This window comes from Urocampus carinirostris, chromosome 16, assembly GCF_059441175.1.
Source record: "Urocampus carinirostris isolate Australia breed hairy pipefish chromosome 16, RoL_Ucar_1.0, whole genome shotgun sequence".
Classification (NCBI taxonomy): Eukaryota; Metazoa; Chordata; class Actinopteri; order Syngnathiformes; family Syngnathidae; genus Urocampus; species Urocampus carinirostris.
The window spans coordinates 27,510,115-27,524,478 of NC_142364.1; the positions used below are offsets into that span (position 1 = coordinate 27,510,115).

Sequence of the window (14,364 nt, forward strand, 5' to 3'; positions counted from 1 at the left end):
AGACACACTCACTTCTTACATCTCTCACAGCTGTACATGTTGTCTCCTGCAAAATGAAAAAGGACAGCAGACGGACACTGAATCAAGTCAAACATTTTCCCCAACATATTCAAAGTTGCAACAAGCAAGAGTGAACCTTTGAGCTCATCGGCGGCAAAAAAGGCAGCCAAGCAGTCCTCCAAGGTCACCATAGGCCCCCAGAACCAGTTGGGTATACAAGAAACCACGAACCTAGTCCAGAGCAAATGACCCACTTGAAAACATTATCCTGCCATTACTGACAAATCCAGTGGAATACATTTGCTGTTCTAAAACGTTTGGACGGGAAAGCTTGTCTTATTCTGCGTTGTTTCTACATAAAAACAATTATCGTAATGATTTCAAGCAAGCACTTGTTTCCTCTGTACTGATTGTCTTCTCTCTACAATAAAGAGGTTCTCTGTGATTAAAATAAAAACCAACCTGCGTATGGAATCCATAATGAAGGTGATCCAGCCTTGAGAGCCGTATGTCTCAGGGCACACAGTGGTCTTGACGGGCAAGTTCTGGTGGATGGAGGAATGCAGCTTAGCCAAGTCTTCTTTACCGGGAATAGGGAGCGATAGGTCTTGAAAGGTCTCCACTGTTGTAGATACCTGCAATTCAGCCATACAATTCAGTTACATAAATTGAGATGATTTTGAAAGAATATGATACAGTAGAGTCAATATTTATAGGATTAACATCTACTATTTTATCCATCCATCCATTATCTGCACCGCTTACCCTCAGTAGGGTCGCGGGGACGACTACTTTCATTAAAAACAAATAAATCCTGGCATAATACCAATACCGCACATTACAGTCATAGCAAGTCATAGTGTCCGATCACTGGTGAGCTTGTTTCAAAACAGCCCTCAATTATTTGTTATAGGGAAACAACTGACATCTTGAAAAGTAAATTTATTTAAGAAGCAGGCAGTGAGCAAAGGATTCCATGAAACTTTCTCTTCTGACCAGGTCTTTTGAGAAGAGCAACAGGTTTTCTTCCACAATGGACTTGTCTTCGGCTCCATTTAGCTTCCCAATTAATATGAAACATCTTCGCTGTCCTAGCTGAAGAAAAGCAGGCCCAAACAAGGAGGTCCATGTTTGACAGTAGGGATGGTGCTTTGAAGGTGATTAGCTGTGTTGCCTTCGCGCAAAAATTTTGTTTTTCAAAATAGCCAATAACTTCGATTTTCTTTTCATCTGACCAGAGCATGTTTCTTCCACGTGTTTGGTTTGTCTCCCACATCGCTTCTGGAAAACTTTAAACAAGAGTTTTTAAGGATTTCATCGAGCAATGTATTTATTCTAACAACTATTCCATAAAGGCCAGATTTGTGCAGTTGTCATATGGACAGACTCTCCCAACTCAGCTGCAGATATTTGCAGTTACCTGGAATGATCCTGGTCCTCTTGGTTGCATCTCTGATCGGACTTGTTAAAAAGGCTAGCCGTGTCTTAGTTAATTTGCATTTGTCTGACAATACTTCTATTACAATATGATTGCTTTCCCAGTGTTCCTTGAGATGTTAAAAGCTTAGGAAATTGTTTTGCATCCAAAACTGTCTTTGACCTGCTCGGTGTGTTCCTTGGTCTTCAAGATGCTCTCTGCACGCTAAACATAATCCTGAGATGATCACAGAACAATGCATTTATACGGAGACTTGATTACATACAGGCAGTTTTTATCATCATCAGTCAGTGAGGTCCACATTGGATCATTGAAAATTCCTCACTGAACAGATGGAGTGATTTTTTCTACTGAAAATAAATGAGTCGAATAGTATCACACTGCCATGTTTTCCTCTTTTGTGTGAAAAAAAAAGCATAAAATATCCAATAAATTTCAATTGTTGTTGGTTCTTGTCAAAAACCGTTTATTTTCTCTATTTTTTTGAAGCCTGAAATGTGCCAAAAAGATAAACACCAGGTGGAATACTTTCACAATGCAGCGTAGGTGAGCACATGGCCGGTGACAGGGACTTTTAACAGTACATTGAACCATAGTTTTTTTAAACTACAGGAAACTCAAATTGGTGGTCAGCATGTACCTATAGAATTTCTTCAATTGTTTTAATGGTTCCATTTGGAAGATAAACTTACCCTATCACACGTCAGACACTGGACCAGGCTCAGGATAGAGCCGTCAAATATGTCAGAGATGACGCTACGATAGTGGGACTGCTTCTTCTTCCTGGAGGTCAATAGCAGCTGAGCTGTAAACAAAATGATACCATACATGAGAGTGCTAGTACAAGTGATAGGAAGTCTTTCTATGGGGAGGTTTAAGGCTTTTATGGAGGCTTGTATTGTCTTGGAAAATCGGGCTTTTCAGGCGGCCATTCTGTAAATCTTCCTGCACTGATAGGAGCACTCTGATCAAAAATAAGAGAGAAAAAAAATGCAGAGAAAAATACGCTTCTTTTTCCTATAGTCGATAGAATTACCAACTGGTAATTATTTTTAAATCCTTGCTTTTTCTTCACCATCTAACACTCACAACAACGTTTGTATGATCTAAGTTTTAAGTTGATGAATTTGATGAAATTACCGAATTTTCTCTTGGATCCATGCGGCCATTTTGAAAAGCACCTTTGCTTAAAGAGTCTGTTCAGTTACATACATGTACATTTATAGTTCAGAGGGTTTTGTTTTTACATGTAGTACATGTAAATGTTTTCAATAAATGGATTTGTACCAGATTTTTGTTTTTTTTGTAGCGTGGCAGCGAATTATATACAGCAATTATTCCACAAAATACAGTACATGTGTATATCTATATGCTGGTGACTAATCGAGACATGTCCCGGGAAGTAGACGTGAGCTGTTCAGAAAATATTCAGCTTTTTTGCAAATATTTGCATTTTTGTGTTGTGAAGTTCTCGACTGTTGCAGAGTGTAAATGTAGGACCAAGAACACAGTTAACACAATTTTTAAAATCGGAAATTAAGCAAAATAACTTTTAAGTAACTGTGGCAACACTGATTGTGATTATAATACTGTTTCACGTCTGTAAATGGTTAAAATGAGCAAGCCAAGGTGGGCAAACCTTTCTTGAACGGGTAAGAAGAGATTGCAGATCGCAATGGGCTTGAGCGAGGTGGCGTGGAGGACAGTTTGGAATGAAGTTCCTGAAGGGTTCTCACAGGGCTGCAAGGAGTTGAATGTGGACGCTGCATTGGCACTTCATTATCCGGCTCTGCTGGATAAAATAATTCATGTACAATATTTTGATTTTACCTTATTTTCCAAACTAAAAGTTGTACCCGATAACACGGCATAGGCCAGACATGTAAACGTGTGCCTCTCTGATACCCTGACAGAATTGGACATGCAGTACCATATTTTTGCAATTCTTGGTAGCCTAACAGGCTGCTAGGGACATGGATACTTATCTCATTATCACAATTATTTTATTCACGGCACCAGATATGTTAGAATAGAGAATGAGATTTCAGTTGAGCTCAAATTAGGCATTATATGTGACATACATTTTAAACATGAGCAGCCATTAATTTATCTATATCTTCCAGGATGACCGAATTACTTCCCACAATGCCGTTCTCTTCATTCAGTTCAGAATAAGCCAATTACCTCCCCAAATGCCTTTCTTGTCATTCGGTTTAGAATCTCTTGCGCTTCGTAAAGACTTTGCGAATTGGCTGTACTACAGAACGGTTTAATGTCTGACAAAATTCTGGCGGCCTGGTGTTGTCGAAACCTACCCTGCCGAGACGTCTTATAGTAGGCTGTCCTGACAGCAGCAATTTTGTTTCCTTTCGAATCAAGTAAAAGCAGCAACAGTGAAACTCAGGATTATGGCTAACAGAACTTTTGATATAAAACGAGGGTTTGGCATGCATACATTCATACATACACTGCATGATTATCGTAGTTAAAACACCATGCTAGAAAGCAACCGCAGAAAAAAATGCCAGGCTTAAACGCTACGTCTGAAACATTATTTTAAAGTACTAAAAGAGTCAAACAAGACTAAATAAAAACAAAAATCGTGAGTACTTCTCCCCCTCAACTGAATGTATCATCGCTTTCAAAAGCACAAGATAGGCAGAACGGAAACTTGTACATGTTGTGCATGCACACCGGGCATTGTTAGGACATCTCGATGCGTAGGAAGGGATTTGATAACACCAGCCTAAAAGTACCATCAACAATTTTGTACCAAGACTAAAATACTGTGAATATGAGATAAGACCTAATGCCTATTCCTGTGTCGTCTGTATCCATTGTATTCTAGTGGATAGGATCTGGCACACTCATGATCTGGGTTTGATTCTGGTTACATCCAATTTTATGCAATTATGATTAATTATATATATCTATGATTTATTCTGACTAATCAATCAATCTGCAAAAGCAACACTCTTTGATTTTTTTGAGTAGTTTTGATTAAATGCTTCTTATAGTCTGGTGTGCCTTATACAATGAAGAAAACAAGAATTTGAACACCCTGCTATTTTGCTATTTCTGCCACTTAGAAATCATGGAGGGGTCTGAAAATTTCATCGTAGGTGCATGTCCATTGTGAGAGAGCTAAACTGAAAAGAAAAATCCAGAAATCACAATGATTTTTTAACTATTTGTGTGGCACAGCTGCAAATAAGTATTTGAACACCTGAGAAAATGAATGTTAATATTTAAATAAATGGTTAAAAAAAATCATGCATTGTGATTTCTGGATTTTTCTTTTTAGTTCATCTCTCTCACAGTTGGACATGCACCTACGATGAAAATTTCAGATGCCTCCATGATTTCTAAGTGGGAGAAATAGCAAAATAGCTGTAAAATGAAATGAAATGAAATGATCTGCTGTGTGTTCAATTACTTATTTTCTTCACTGTATTTGGAAAAAAGTGTCACAAAAGGCGATTTTTGGGGGTTTAATCTGGTGCAAAAAATACAGTAATAACAAAAATTGGCTGAGTGATCTGCTTAAGCTTCTCACGTGAGCTATTTTCTTCTTGTCCTTGATTGTTTTCTTGATGTAGGGATTCGGTATATTCCTGGACATCTGCCTCAGCTCTTTCATTGACAGTCGTATCCACATCCGCATCCTCGTCGATATCCTGCGAGGGCCCGTGAAGAGGTGAGCCGGAGACCCGCCTCTCTTTCAGCCTTTCCTTCTCCGAGATCCCGTTCCCGTAGAAGCCGTCGCCTGCTGTGCTCACCCTGTTGCACTCATCTTGCACCGGTGGGTCAACATCCCCAAAGGGGCCGCTCCCCACCTCACCGCGATCGCTGTTCGAACCCGAGTCGCAGGACAGGAAGTCATCTTCGGCGGGCGAGCGGTCACCATCAAGCCTCTCCTCACCGTCGCTGCTCTCTCCACTGCCGCCGCCACCACACTCAGTCAGAGACTCCTTTAGTTCCTCATGAAGCTGGTCCATCAAACAACGCAGGAATTCTTGGGTGTCCTTTTGGATGATGACAATTTATGACAAATTAAAAATGATTGACTTACTCTTCAAGGGTTAACAATTGTTACTTTCAAATGTAAATGACAAATCGAAAATGATCCCAACTGCAGGTCCTGTTTGGAGGCAGGGGAAAACTGGTAACCTTTTCTTTTTTTTTTTAACAGTTTGGCTTTGAATACACAAAAAAACGAAGGTGATCATCCTGGACCTCCGGGAGAACAGGAGTAACTCCAATTTTGTTATACTAGTATAATGACAATAAAGGCCATTTATTGATCTGTGCTCATATGTGTCCATAGTCTCAAGGAGAATGCAACTTTAGTTGCAAAAAATATATTTTATTTCGAGATGACATCTATGAATAGGATGTTGTTGTTTTTTTAAAAGAACAATGCATATAGTATGGTAGGCTAACATGGTCATCTTTTTAATGTAAACAACATCAAATTTATGTCAGTACAAGTATTTTAAGATTAGAATCGATCCATTCTCGAAAGGTTAATAGCTGCAAAAAACGAACTCTCTGAGCATAATAATATGTTTAGTATTAGCTCAAATGAGAAATTTAATTTAATATATGTGTGTTTTTCTTTTCAAAATTATAGTTTATCCTTTATAAATTATGTTTTTTTTTCTCGATGAGTATTGATGTTTGTGGCAGTGGGTGTATTGTGGCTAGAGGTTACGGTGTTTGCTTTTCTCGGCTTTAGAAGCTGTGTTCCTTGTTTTTACATTTGTTTTTTGAATGTGCACGTTGTCAATGTGGATATTTGATGTTATGGTAGAATATAGGGAGAAAAAAAAAACCTTCACGACTTTAATTTGCAATTCGCACACTTGAAGCTCTTAAAAGACTGGGTGAGACCTCAGTGTAAAATTAAGTGATCATTCATTAGGGCAGCATAAGCTCAGGAGGTAGAGCGCTCATTTTGGGATCAAGAGGTTGCAGGTCCGATTCCCGGCTCCTCCGTGTTAAATGTCGAAGTGTCCTTGGACAAGACACTGAATCCATAATGCACTCAAAGAGCTGGTAGTCGCCTTGCATGGCTGATGCTGCTATCGGTGAGTTAGTGTGCAAAAGGGAAAGGTAAATGAGGTCTACATCGACTTGAAAAGCGCTATATAAATAAATGCAGACCCAAGAAACATTTTTTACTTTGTACGTGTGAACGCAACAGGACCAGAGTTACCAGCCACTTAGAATAGGACAGCTAAATTTTATGTACAGTACATTTAAGATACTTCAGCCACACAAGAACACAAACTAACGAGCATATTACACAGAGTAAAAATTTTTTTTAAATTGCATTGAGTCATTTGAGATGGAGCTCCCTGCTGCACGTGTCCCTACCTGCTGCGCGTAACCACGAAACATGGGGTTCAGCAGCTTGATACCGTGTGACAGACTAGTAGGGACGACATAGCTGGGTCTAAAACGAGACCAAAAAAATTCATTTCAAATGTAAAAACTTCAACTGTTCCATGGTTTCTGATTGAGAGTTGGGCTATGCCTTACATGGTGTCAGTGAATATTGTGTGTATAATGTTTTAGGCCACATTGTTTGTTTACCGCTTTTTATGCCAAAGCTCTGAGATGAGTTTCTGGTAGCTCTTGCTGAGAGCTGGCTTCTTGTCAGTGCGAACCAGCCCAGCACAGTCCAGGAAGTACTGAGTGAGAGGAGGACTACCCGGAAACAAAAGAAAGGAAAAGGTAAATCAGCAGATCACTAGAAAAAATTTGTTTACCATTACAGAGAACACTCGCTGCAATGCAGTTAAATTTTCAGTGACTATGCTGATTTGTATTGAGCATTGTGTTCTGTATTTCGATTGGCTAAACAGTTTCTCCGCTTCTTCTCCACCTGTGCTTAAATGTTGCTTTAAAATGTAAACATAAGTAAAACATCCTGCAAAAAAAGGCACGAAGGGGGTTTGTTCTTTAGTTTTGATGTATATTAGAATACTTAAAGGTACGTGTATTATCATTGTAAAACAAATAAACTTTCAACTTCAACCGATTTTACCTGCCATAGCAGTTTTGGAACGTAAACCCGCATGGTTAATGAAGGTTCACTGTATTTATTTCATCTTCAATTGAAAAAAAATAACATAGAAAAGAATAAAAATCAAGTATTTTTTTACTCATCCTTTTTATTGTTCATTAAAAATGCAAATGTATAATGATAAGAAGATTGCCTTGACAAGTGGTTCTGAATCAGGGTAGGTGAGGGCACTACAGGGAATATGTGCTCTTCTTAAATGAATTTAAAAATAAAGCAGCAATGCTAATTTACAGCATTTGCTATACACCCCAAAACAAGTAGCTTACTTTAAGGACCATTTTATGACTTTCCTACAGTCTAAACATTTAAAAAAAAAAAAAAAAAAAAAATAGGAATAACTCAAATTTGCTCGGATGACATTAAATTGTGTTCATTTTAATGGTTATTTTTAATTTATTATTTATTACATGGTAAAAATACAATTAAAAATTAAATATTAGTAAGCAAAAAGAAAATCAATTATTTTTAGTTTGTTAAAAATAAGACGTACAATACTTAAAATGAACAACTTTATCCATCAGTAGGGCAAATTACGTTTATGTTTTAGTTATTTTAATGTATTCATCCATCAGTTCTTAGTGAAACACTGGGCAATTGGCCAAAATAATATTCTATCAATCATGAAAAGGTTGAATAACACTGGCCAGAATCTACTTGACATTCCACATTTTATCATTTTCAATTAAAAACGTGTTCTTGTTGAAATATTTTTATTTGTTTATTGATTTCTTGTATGAATAGATTGTACCAGATCTGTTGCTGGTATGGCTACTTCTTTTCTTTCTTTCTTACTTCTTGTTATTTTCTGGCTTTCCCCAATTTTATCGTTTAGCTCCTCAGTGGCTTTGCTTTGCCATTGCATTTTTGCTTGCATTAGTTTGGTCTAGATCAGGGGATGGTGTCATAAGAGACGGCTCAGCTAAAAAGTCTCTGTAGTGCGAAGTGGAAGGAGAAGAGGACGACGAGGTGAGCGGAGAAGATGAGGTAAAATTTTGGACTATTTGATAAAGTTTCAGGAGCGAGCAGAGAGAGTGGGAAAGGTGAGATGGCACAACATTCATTTGGACAGGTAACTTAAAATTAGTTTTACCTGGTTATATCAGTATCAGAAATTATTTTCCCCCCATTTTATTAACACTCCACTTATTGAAACATAAATATTTTGTTTGTTTGTTGTACATGATTCAATTGTTTGTTTCTTTGTACATGATTCAGATTGAATCGTTTCTTGTACATGATTCAATTGTTTGTTTGTTTGTACATGATTCAAATTGAATCGTTTCTCCGGCGCCGTCACGAATGGCAGCCACTCCAGCAGCTCCCGTGTTATTTTCGATTGTTCTCAGTTATTTTCGATTGTTCTCAGCTTAGGGATGCTGCTGGAAGAGTGAATTTCCCTTCGGGGATGAATAAAGTATCTATCTATCTATCTATCTATCATAACAACTCACCAGTTGGATAAGGCTTGAAGAGCTGCGTTCATGTAGCAGGAGTTGCCAATGTTTTTCATTCCAGTTAAACCTAGAAAACAAGATGGGAGTGGCTCTTTTTTGTTTTTATTATGTTAGTCCTTGAAAATAAGGGTACAAATCTGACACTAGTGTCGTATAATATTTCATTTCATTAACCTGCAAGTACCGTATTTTCTGGACACCTAAAAATTTGAAAGTGCACTTTAAAACCTGTTGTGCTTGATAATACAAAGGAAATTATTATTATTATACTGCAAAGCCTGGTGGATAAGATTACAAATGCATACAGTATTTATACGTGTGCAGTATTTTACATGTGCAAAGATTGATCTTGATAAACATTGTTGACCGGGAATCGAACCGGGGCAGTGAAAGTGTCGAGTCTTAACTTCTAGGCCAACAGTGAAACAGAAAATATACAAAAAGGCATTACATTTGATCACATTATCAAACTATTTGAACTCACAGTACAAGAAATGGATGTTAGAGAATACAAAAACAGAAAGATTTAAATACACGCCAAGCCAAGTCCGATTACTTATCAGATACACCAAAGACTTTCGTTGTGCCTTTTTTCTATTCATTCATTTCCTTCAGGGCGACTTTGTTTTCTCCAATTTCTAACATTCGTTAAAAGTAAAAATGAGATCAAATCAAGTGCCTTTTTGTATGTAATTTACATCATGTAGCAGGAGTTGTTCTTCATTTCAGTTAAACCTTTAAAATAATATGAGAGTGGCTCATTTTGTAAAATTATTGTATACACTCCGCAGCAACAACCGCGGTCCAAATCCTGGTGCATACAATGTTTTGCAATTTTGGTCAGCGACATTTTTAGACTGATAAAATGTCTGATCAATCATTTCACTGATTTATGACGAAATGCACAACAGCTATACACGAATGAAAACGATAGGTCTTACGATAGTTTTGATTCCATGCACCTTATATATGACAAAAGAGATTCGCCATATAATCCGGTGCACCTTATAAAGCCTTATCTTCAATACCTCTGGGTTTAAGCTCATCCTCCTCACATTCGGATCCTTCCTCTTCTCCCATGGCGATGGGCACCGCTTTAAGCGGGTGAGAGGGTGGAGGCGCTTCCTGGAGAGCGTTGAATATGGTTTGAGTCAATTCTGCAAATCATGGCTCGGTCAATGGAGGTGCACCTGCTCTGGGGATACGCAGTGATGGTTAGGAACAGCAGGAACCAATGCAGGTGTCAATGGGGGCCTCCGCTCAAGAAACACCTCTCGCTCGCACATGTAGCACCAGATCCTGAAGGTGGTCAAGTTTACCGTCAGGTTGTGCTTTATGGCCTAGAGGAAAGCCAAAGAGTTTATTTTGTATCTTTGTGGTGCCATGATTTAAAAGTGAGTTTTTATTTTACCAGTAACTCCTGCCTTACCTGTGCATGCAGGGTGCTGTGATCCGAGTAGGACTCTCCACAGCCTACATATGGGCAGTCATTCTAAAAGTGGACCGAGAAAATAAAAGCAGGGATACGCTATTACTTTACTTTTGGTAAACAAAGTAATGTACAGTAATTTGAAACTTCTAACAATGATGGCCTGAAGTCAGTCATGATCAGTGTGCAGTGCTTTAGAACGGTTTAAAGGTAATGTCAGTAATGAAGTAATAAAATTCGGGGGAACTTCTTGTTTTGTTTGTCTTTCATATTTAAATACCTGGCAACATATACGGTTTACCTCTAATTTAGACGTTTTTTGGATCATATCCGAATTGTCTAGACCGCAGGTAGCAGAATAACACGTCATCGTAGATTTTCTAATGTTGTCGCTGTACACTAGAACATGTTATCCAAGCCTTTATTGATGTGTGCATTACTCTGCCTTCCTTACTCTAATGCCAACAGAGAAAATTTTAAGCCAAGTGAGGAAAGTACTAACAGAGTATAGGAAGACAATGTGAAGTTATACTCTGACATCTTTGTTGAAAATTAAACTAAATTGTTACCGTTTCTTTTACAGAGAAAATTTGTCTGTGGAACAGATGGAGTCTGTGAAATTCAGCTTTACTTTATTTTACTGCAAGTGGGCAAAGAACTAAGAAAGATGCTGATATAGCTTGGTTGTTTATATGGTAGATAAAATAAACATGTTTACACAAATTCTTAGTTTTTATTCCACATAGTCTGTCTGTATTTTGAGTAAATAGGTGCTGTAAGGTTAATTATCGCTTGATATGGGAAATTGCAAACATAAACAAGGGAATCAATTGTCAAAGGTTGACAGGTATGTATAACATAGTCTTATACAACTTTCTCGTTTAAAAAGACAGCCATAATAAAAATACCTCAAGACACGCCCAGAGATTTGGACCCACAACGCCACATGATTGACACGTTCCCTGTAGCAAGACAAAAATATTGACTTATCAGATAGTACAATTCAATATTTTGTTCAATACAAATACAAAGTGCAAAGGATTTACCATTGTACTGGTTGCCTTATTCGAGTTGGGGTTTGTTTCCAGACTATTGATTAAATACCCATTAATACAGTACTTTGTATCTGTGGCCGTTTATTTAGGCACAGCACAATAAAAGAACAACATCAATCATTAATTGACAAAAGGGAAACAATAATCTATTGGCGAAAAACAGCTGTACAATACAATAACACATTACATAAACATGTGTCCGAAGGGAATAGTGTATGCTTTTTTTAAATTGGTGTAAATTTGGGAAATTTTTAAGGTCATCATCTAAATCAATGTATCTCAACTAGTGGGTCGGAACCCAAAATTGGGTCACTGGCCTTTGCAATGGCAAAAAGATGCTAAGAAAAATAAATTACTGAGAGTCAATGACATTCATTAACAGTATGGCATTACTGCCCTTTAAACTCTTCTTCAAGGTTAGTCAATCGGCGCGTTTGAGAGTGATCACATCTCATTTTATTGCAATTTTGTTGGTTTTATTTCCTTTTCACGCACAATTCAATGGGTACCAAGAAAGTTAGTGAGGAGTGACAACCACGGTCTGGTCAACAAAAGATACGATAGTGAAAGACGAAAATATTGCGCGAGTGAAATGATCTGAAATGATCTGCATTTATATAGTGCTTTTCAAGTCAATGACTTCCCAAAGCGCTTTACATTGTGCTTCACATTTCCCAATAGCGGCCGTGATCTGTGCAGCCATGTAAGGCGCTAACCTGCTTATTGGGGGTATTGGGGCTTCAGTGTCTTACCCAAGGACACTTCGGCATGTAACACGGACAAGCCGGGATTCGAACTGGGATCCCTTAATCCTAAAACGATCGCTCTACCTCCTGAGCTACTGCCGCCCCCAATTGCCATTGAAGCGCTGCTGGAAGGCCCAGTGAACGGACTAAAACTGTTGCGTAAATAATAAAATGATTATTGATGTTTAGGTACACACTTTATCAATATTTTGAAAGCAGTTTTAGGGGGTTGCTTATACGCAATGTATAGACATTACTTGAAATTATTTTTGTTTTAATGGTCTTTTTGTTTTTTGAAAAAAAAAGTGAATGTATTCGATTACCTGTGCTTTAAACTTTACAATTCTTTAATCCAAAACAATTATGAAGTGGAAATGTTTTCTTAATTTGGGTTACAGTTTGTCATTAAGGTGTAAGGTGGGTCCTCGAGTCAGACCAGTTGAGAACATGTGATCTAAATCGTTCCATTAATTAATACCTTTTCGTGTGGCCCAGTGACTTTTCAATGTTTGTGCGAGTCTGTGACAATATTGTATAGAAACATCCATCTATCTATCATCTGTGTCCCTTATCCTCACCAGAGTAGGACAGGTTTTAAAGGAACAACTAACGATTTGTTGGGAGTGGGTGCTTACTTGCTTTTTATATTAATAATGGGGATTTAAGTTTCACTATATCTTAATATTTTAACATGTTGGATTTTATCAACAGTTTTTTGTATGTTCTTTGTACCCAGATACACAGCCCTCATAGCTTTATTCTGTAACTGCATACACGATTATATGTTGCTCTAGTATGTACTATGGATTTTCCCAAATCTCTATACAATAACTTAAACTTGGAAAAAAAAATACTCTACGTTTAATGAAGGTTTTTTTTTCAAATACATGTCTGCATCTATTTATAACTGCAATGTCTTTTTTGCAAATGTGGATTGTATATGGCTAATATTCAATCCAAATCAATTGAATCACTTTGATTCTGTATGTTCAGTTTGACATCATCAACATCCAACAAACGCCACTCACCTTGGACTTAAGAAGAAGATCATCTTTTGTTACCTCCCCGATGCAGTCCAGGTGAGGACAAAGGTCCTGTTCCGCCATTTTTGTAGTTTAGCTACAAAACTACAACTCGAATGACAAGCTAACGCTAGTTTCGACGATGACAACACACAAATAACAAGACAGCATGAGAGGCCTCAATTCTCAAGTAGCCGTAATTAATCCCTTTCGAATTCAAATTTAAAAAATGAGGAAAAGAAGAGGCCTCCTGGAGAGGAAGGGTCGTTCGAGGAAAAATAAGACGCTTGTAAAGATGCAAAAACACTGGCCGCGGCCATGACGTTCTAACGATGATGTTCTAAGTTCATACCGTGACGTGGGACAACTGTCAACAGTACAACATCTTAATGCAATTTAACAGATCACCGAGGTAAGGGACGAGGCTAAGAATGATAATAGAGGAAGGTCCCCCCCCCGTGAAATACAAAACAAATCACTCCCACCTCCCATCCTGTCATCGATTCCACGTCACGTTGCAGGCGAAATAAGTGACTCTTTCTTATGTGTCGTTGAAGAACAAAATGCCTTTATGAGCCGACTCTTGGTAGTGACGTCGAGAATCGGCTCCCCACCAGTGAGGAGGAGGCGGCTCCCGTGGAAATGCGCGCCATCTCTTTCTTTTTTAATTCTTTCTGTCTCTTTCCCTTTTACTCTCTTGTCTCTTTCTTTTCCTTGATTGCCTTTCTGTCTCTTCCTTTCAACTTTTCTATTTATTTTCTCCCCTTATTTTTCCTCATTCTCTTTCTCTTTATGTTTCTGTCTCTTTCTTTCTTTGTTTGTTTCTTTCTTTCTTTCCCTCTCTTGCACACTTTTTCTGTCTCTTTCTTTTACTTTTGCTCTAACTTCATTTACTATATTTATTTCTTTTTCCCCCTTCTCTTTCTATTTATATTTCTCGGTCTCTCTTTCTGTTTCTTTTCACCTTTCCTTTTTCTCCCTCACTTTTTTCTGTATCTTACGCTCTCACACTTTCTCTTTCGTTCTTTCTCTTTTTTTTTCTTTTGCTCTTTCACTAACATAAAAGAGTACCATAAAACATTTTATAAATCGATTATTTTGGTGTTTGGTTTAATTATTATTGGTAATT

General features: G+C 37.8%; 1 protein-coding gene across 2 annotated transcripts in view; it reads right to left on the reverse strand.

Annotated features, from left to right (window-relative positions):
* The window catches only part of usp20 (ubiquitin specific peptidase 20), a 34,024-nt gene extending 20,264 nt beyond the window's left edge, over positions 1 to 13,760 (reverse strand). The window contains exons 1-15 of one of the 2 annotated variants that reach the window (XM_088356019.1): positions 13,242 to 13,760; positions 11,321 to 11,374; positions 10,413 to 10,475; positions 10,174 to 10,323; positions 10,012 to 10,108; positions 8,981 to 9,050; positions 7,037 to 7,150; positions 6,818 to 6,896; positions 5,218 to 5,463; positions 4,995 to 5,115; positions 3,078 to 3,227; positions 2,131 to 2,243; positions 463 to 635; positions 137 to 231; positions 13 to 46 (exon numbers count right to left, since the gene is read on the reverse strand). In XM_088356019.1, coding sequence (XP_088212145.1) covers positions 13 to 46; positions 137 to 231; positions 463 to 635; positions 2,131 to 2,243; positions 3,078 to 3,227; positions 4,995 to 5,115; positions 5,218 to 5,463; positions 6,818 to 6,896; positions 7,037 to 7,150; positions 8,981 to 9,050; positions 10,012 to 10,108; positions 10,174 to 10,323; positions 10,413 to 10,475; positions 11,321 to 11,374; positions 13,242 to 13,319 — 1,637 coding nt within the window. In that variant the 5' untranslated portion in view covers positions 13,320 to 13,760. Of the gene's footprint in view, positions 1 to 12; positions 47 to 136; positions 232 to 462; positions 636 to 2,130; positions 2,244 to 3,077; positions 3,228 to 4,994; positions 5,464 to 6,817; positions 6,897 to 7,036; positions 7,151 to 8,980; positions 9,051 to 10,011; positions 10,109 to 10,173; positions 10,324 to 10,412; positions 10,476 to 11,320; positions 11,375 to 13,241 lie in introns of both variants that reach the window. The other variant, XM_088356018.1, reaches the window with a different exon arrangement.
* Between the last annotated feature and the right edge of the window lie 604 nt (positions 13,761 to 14,364).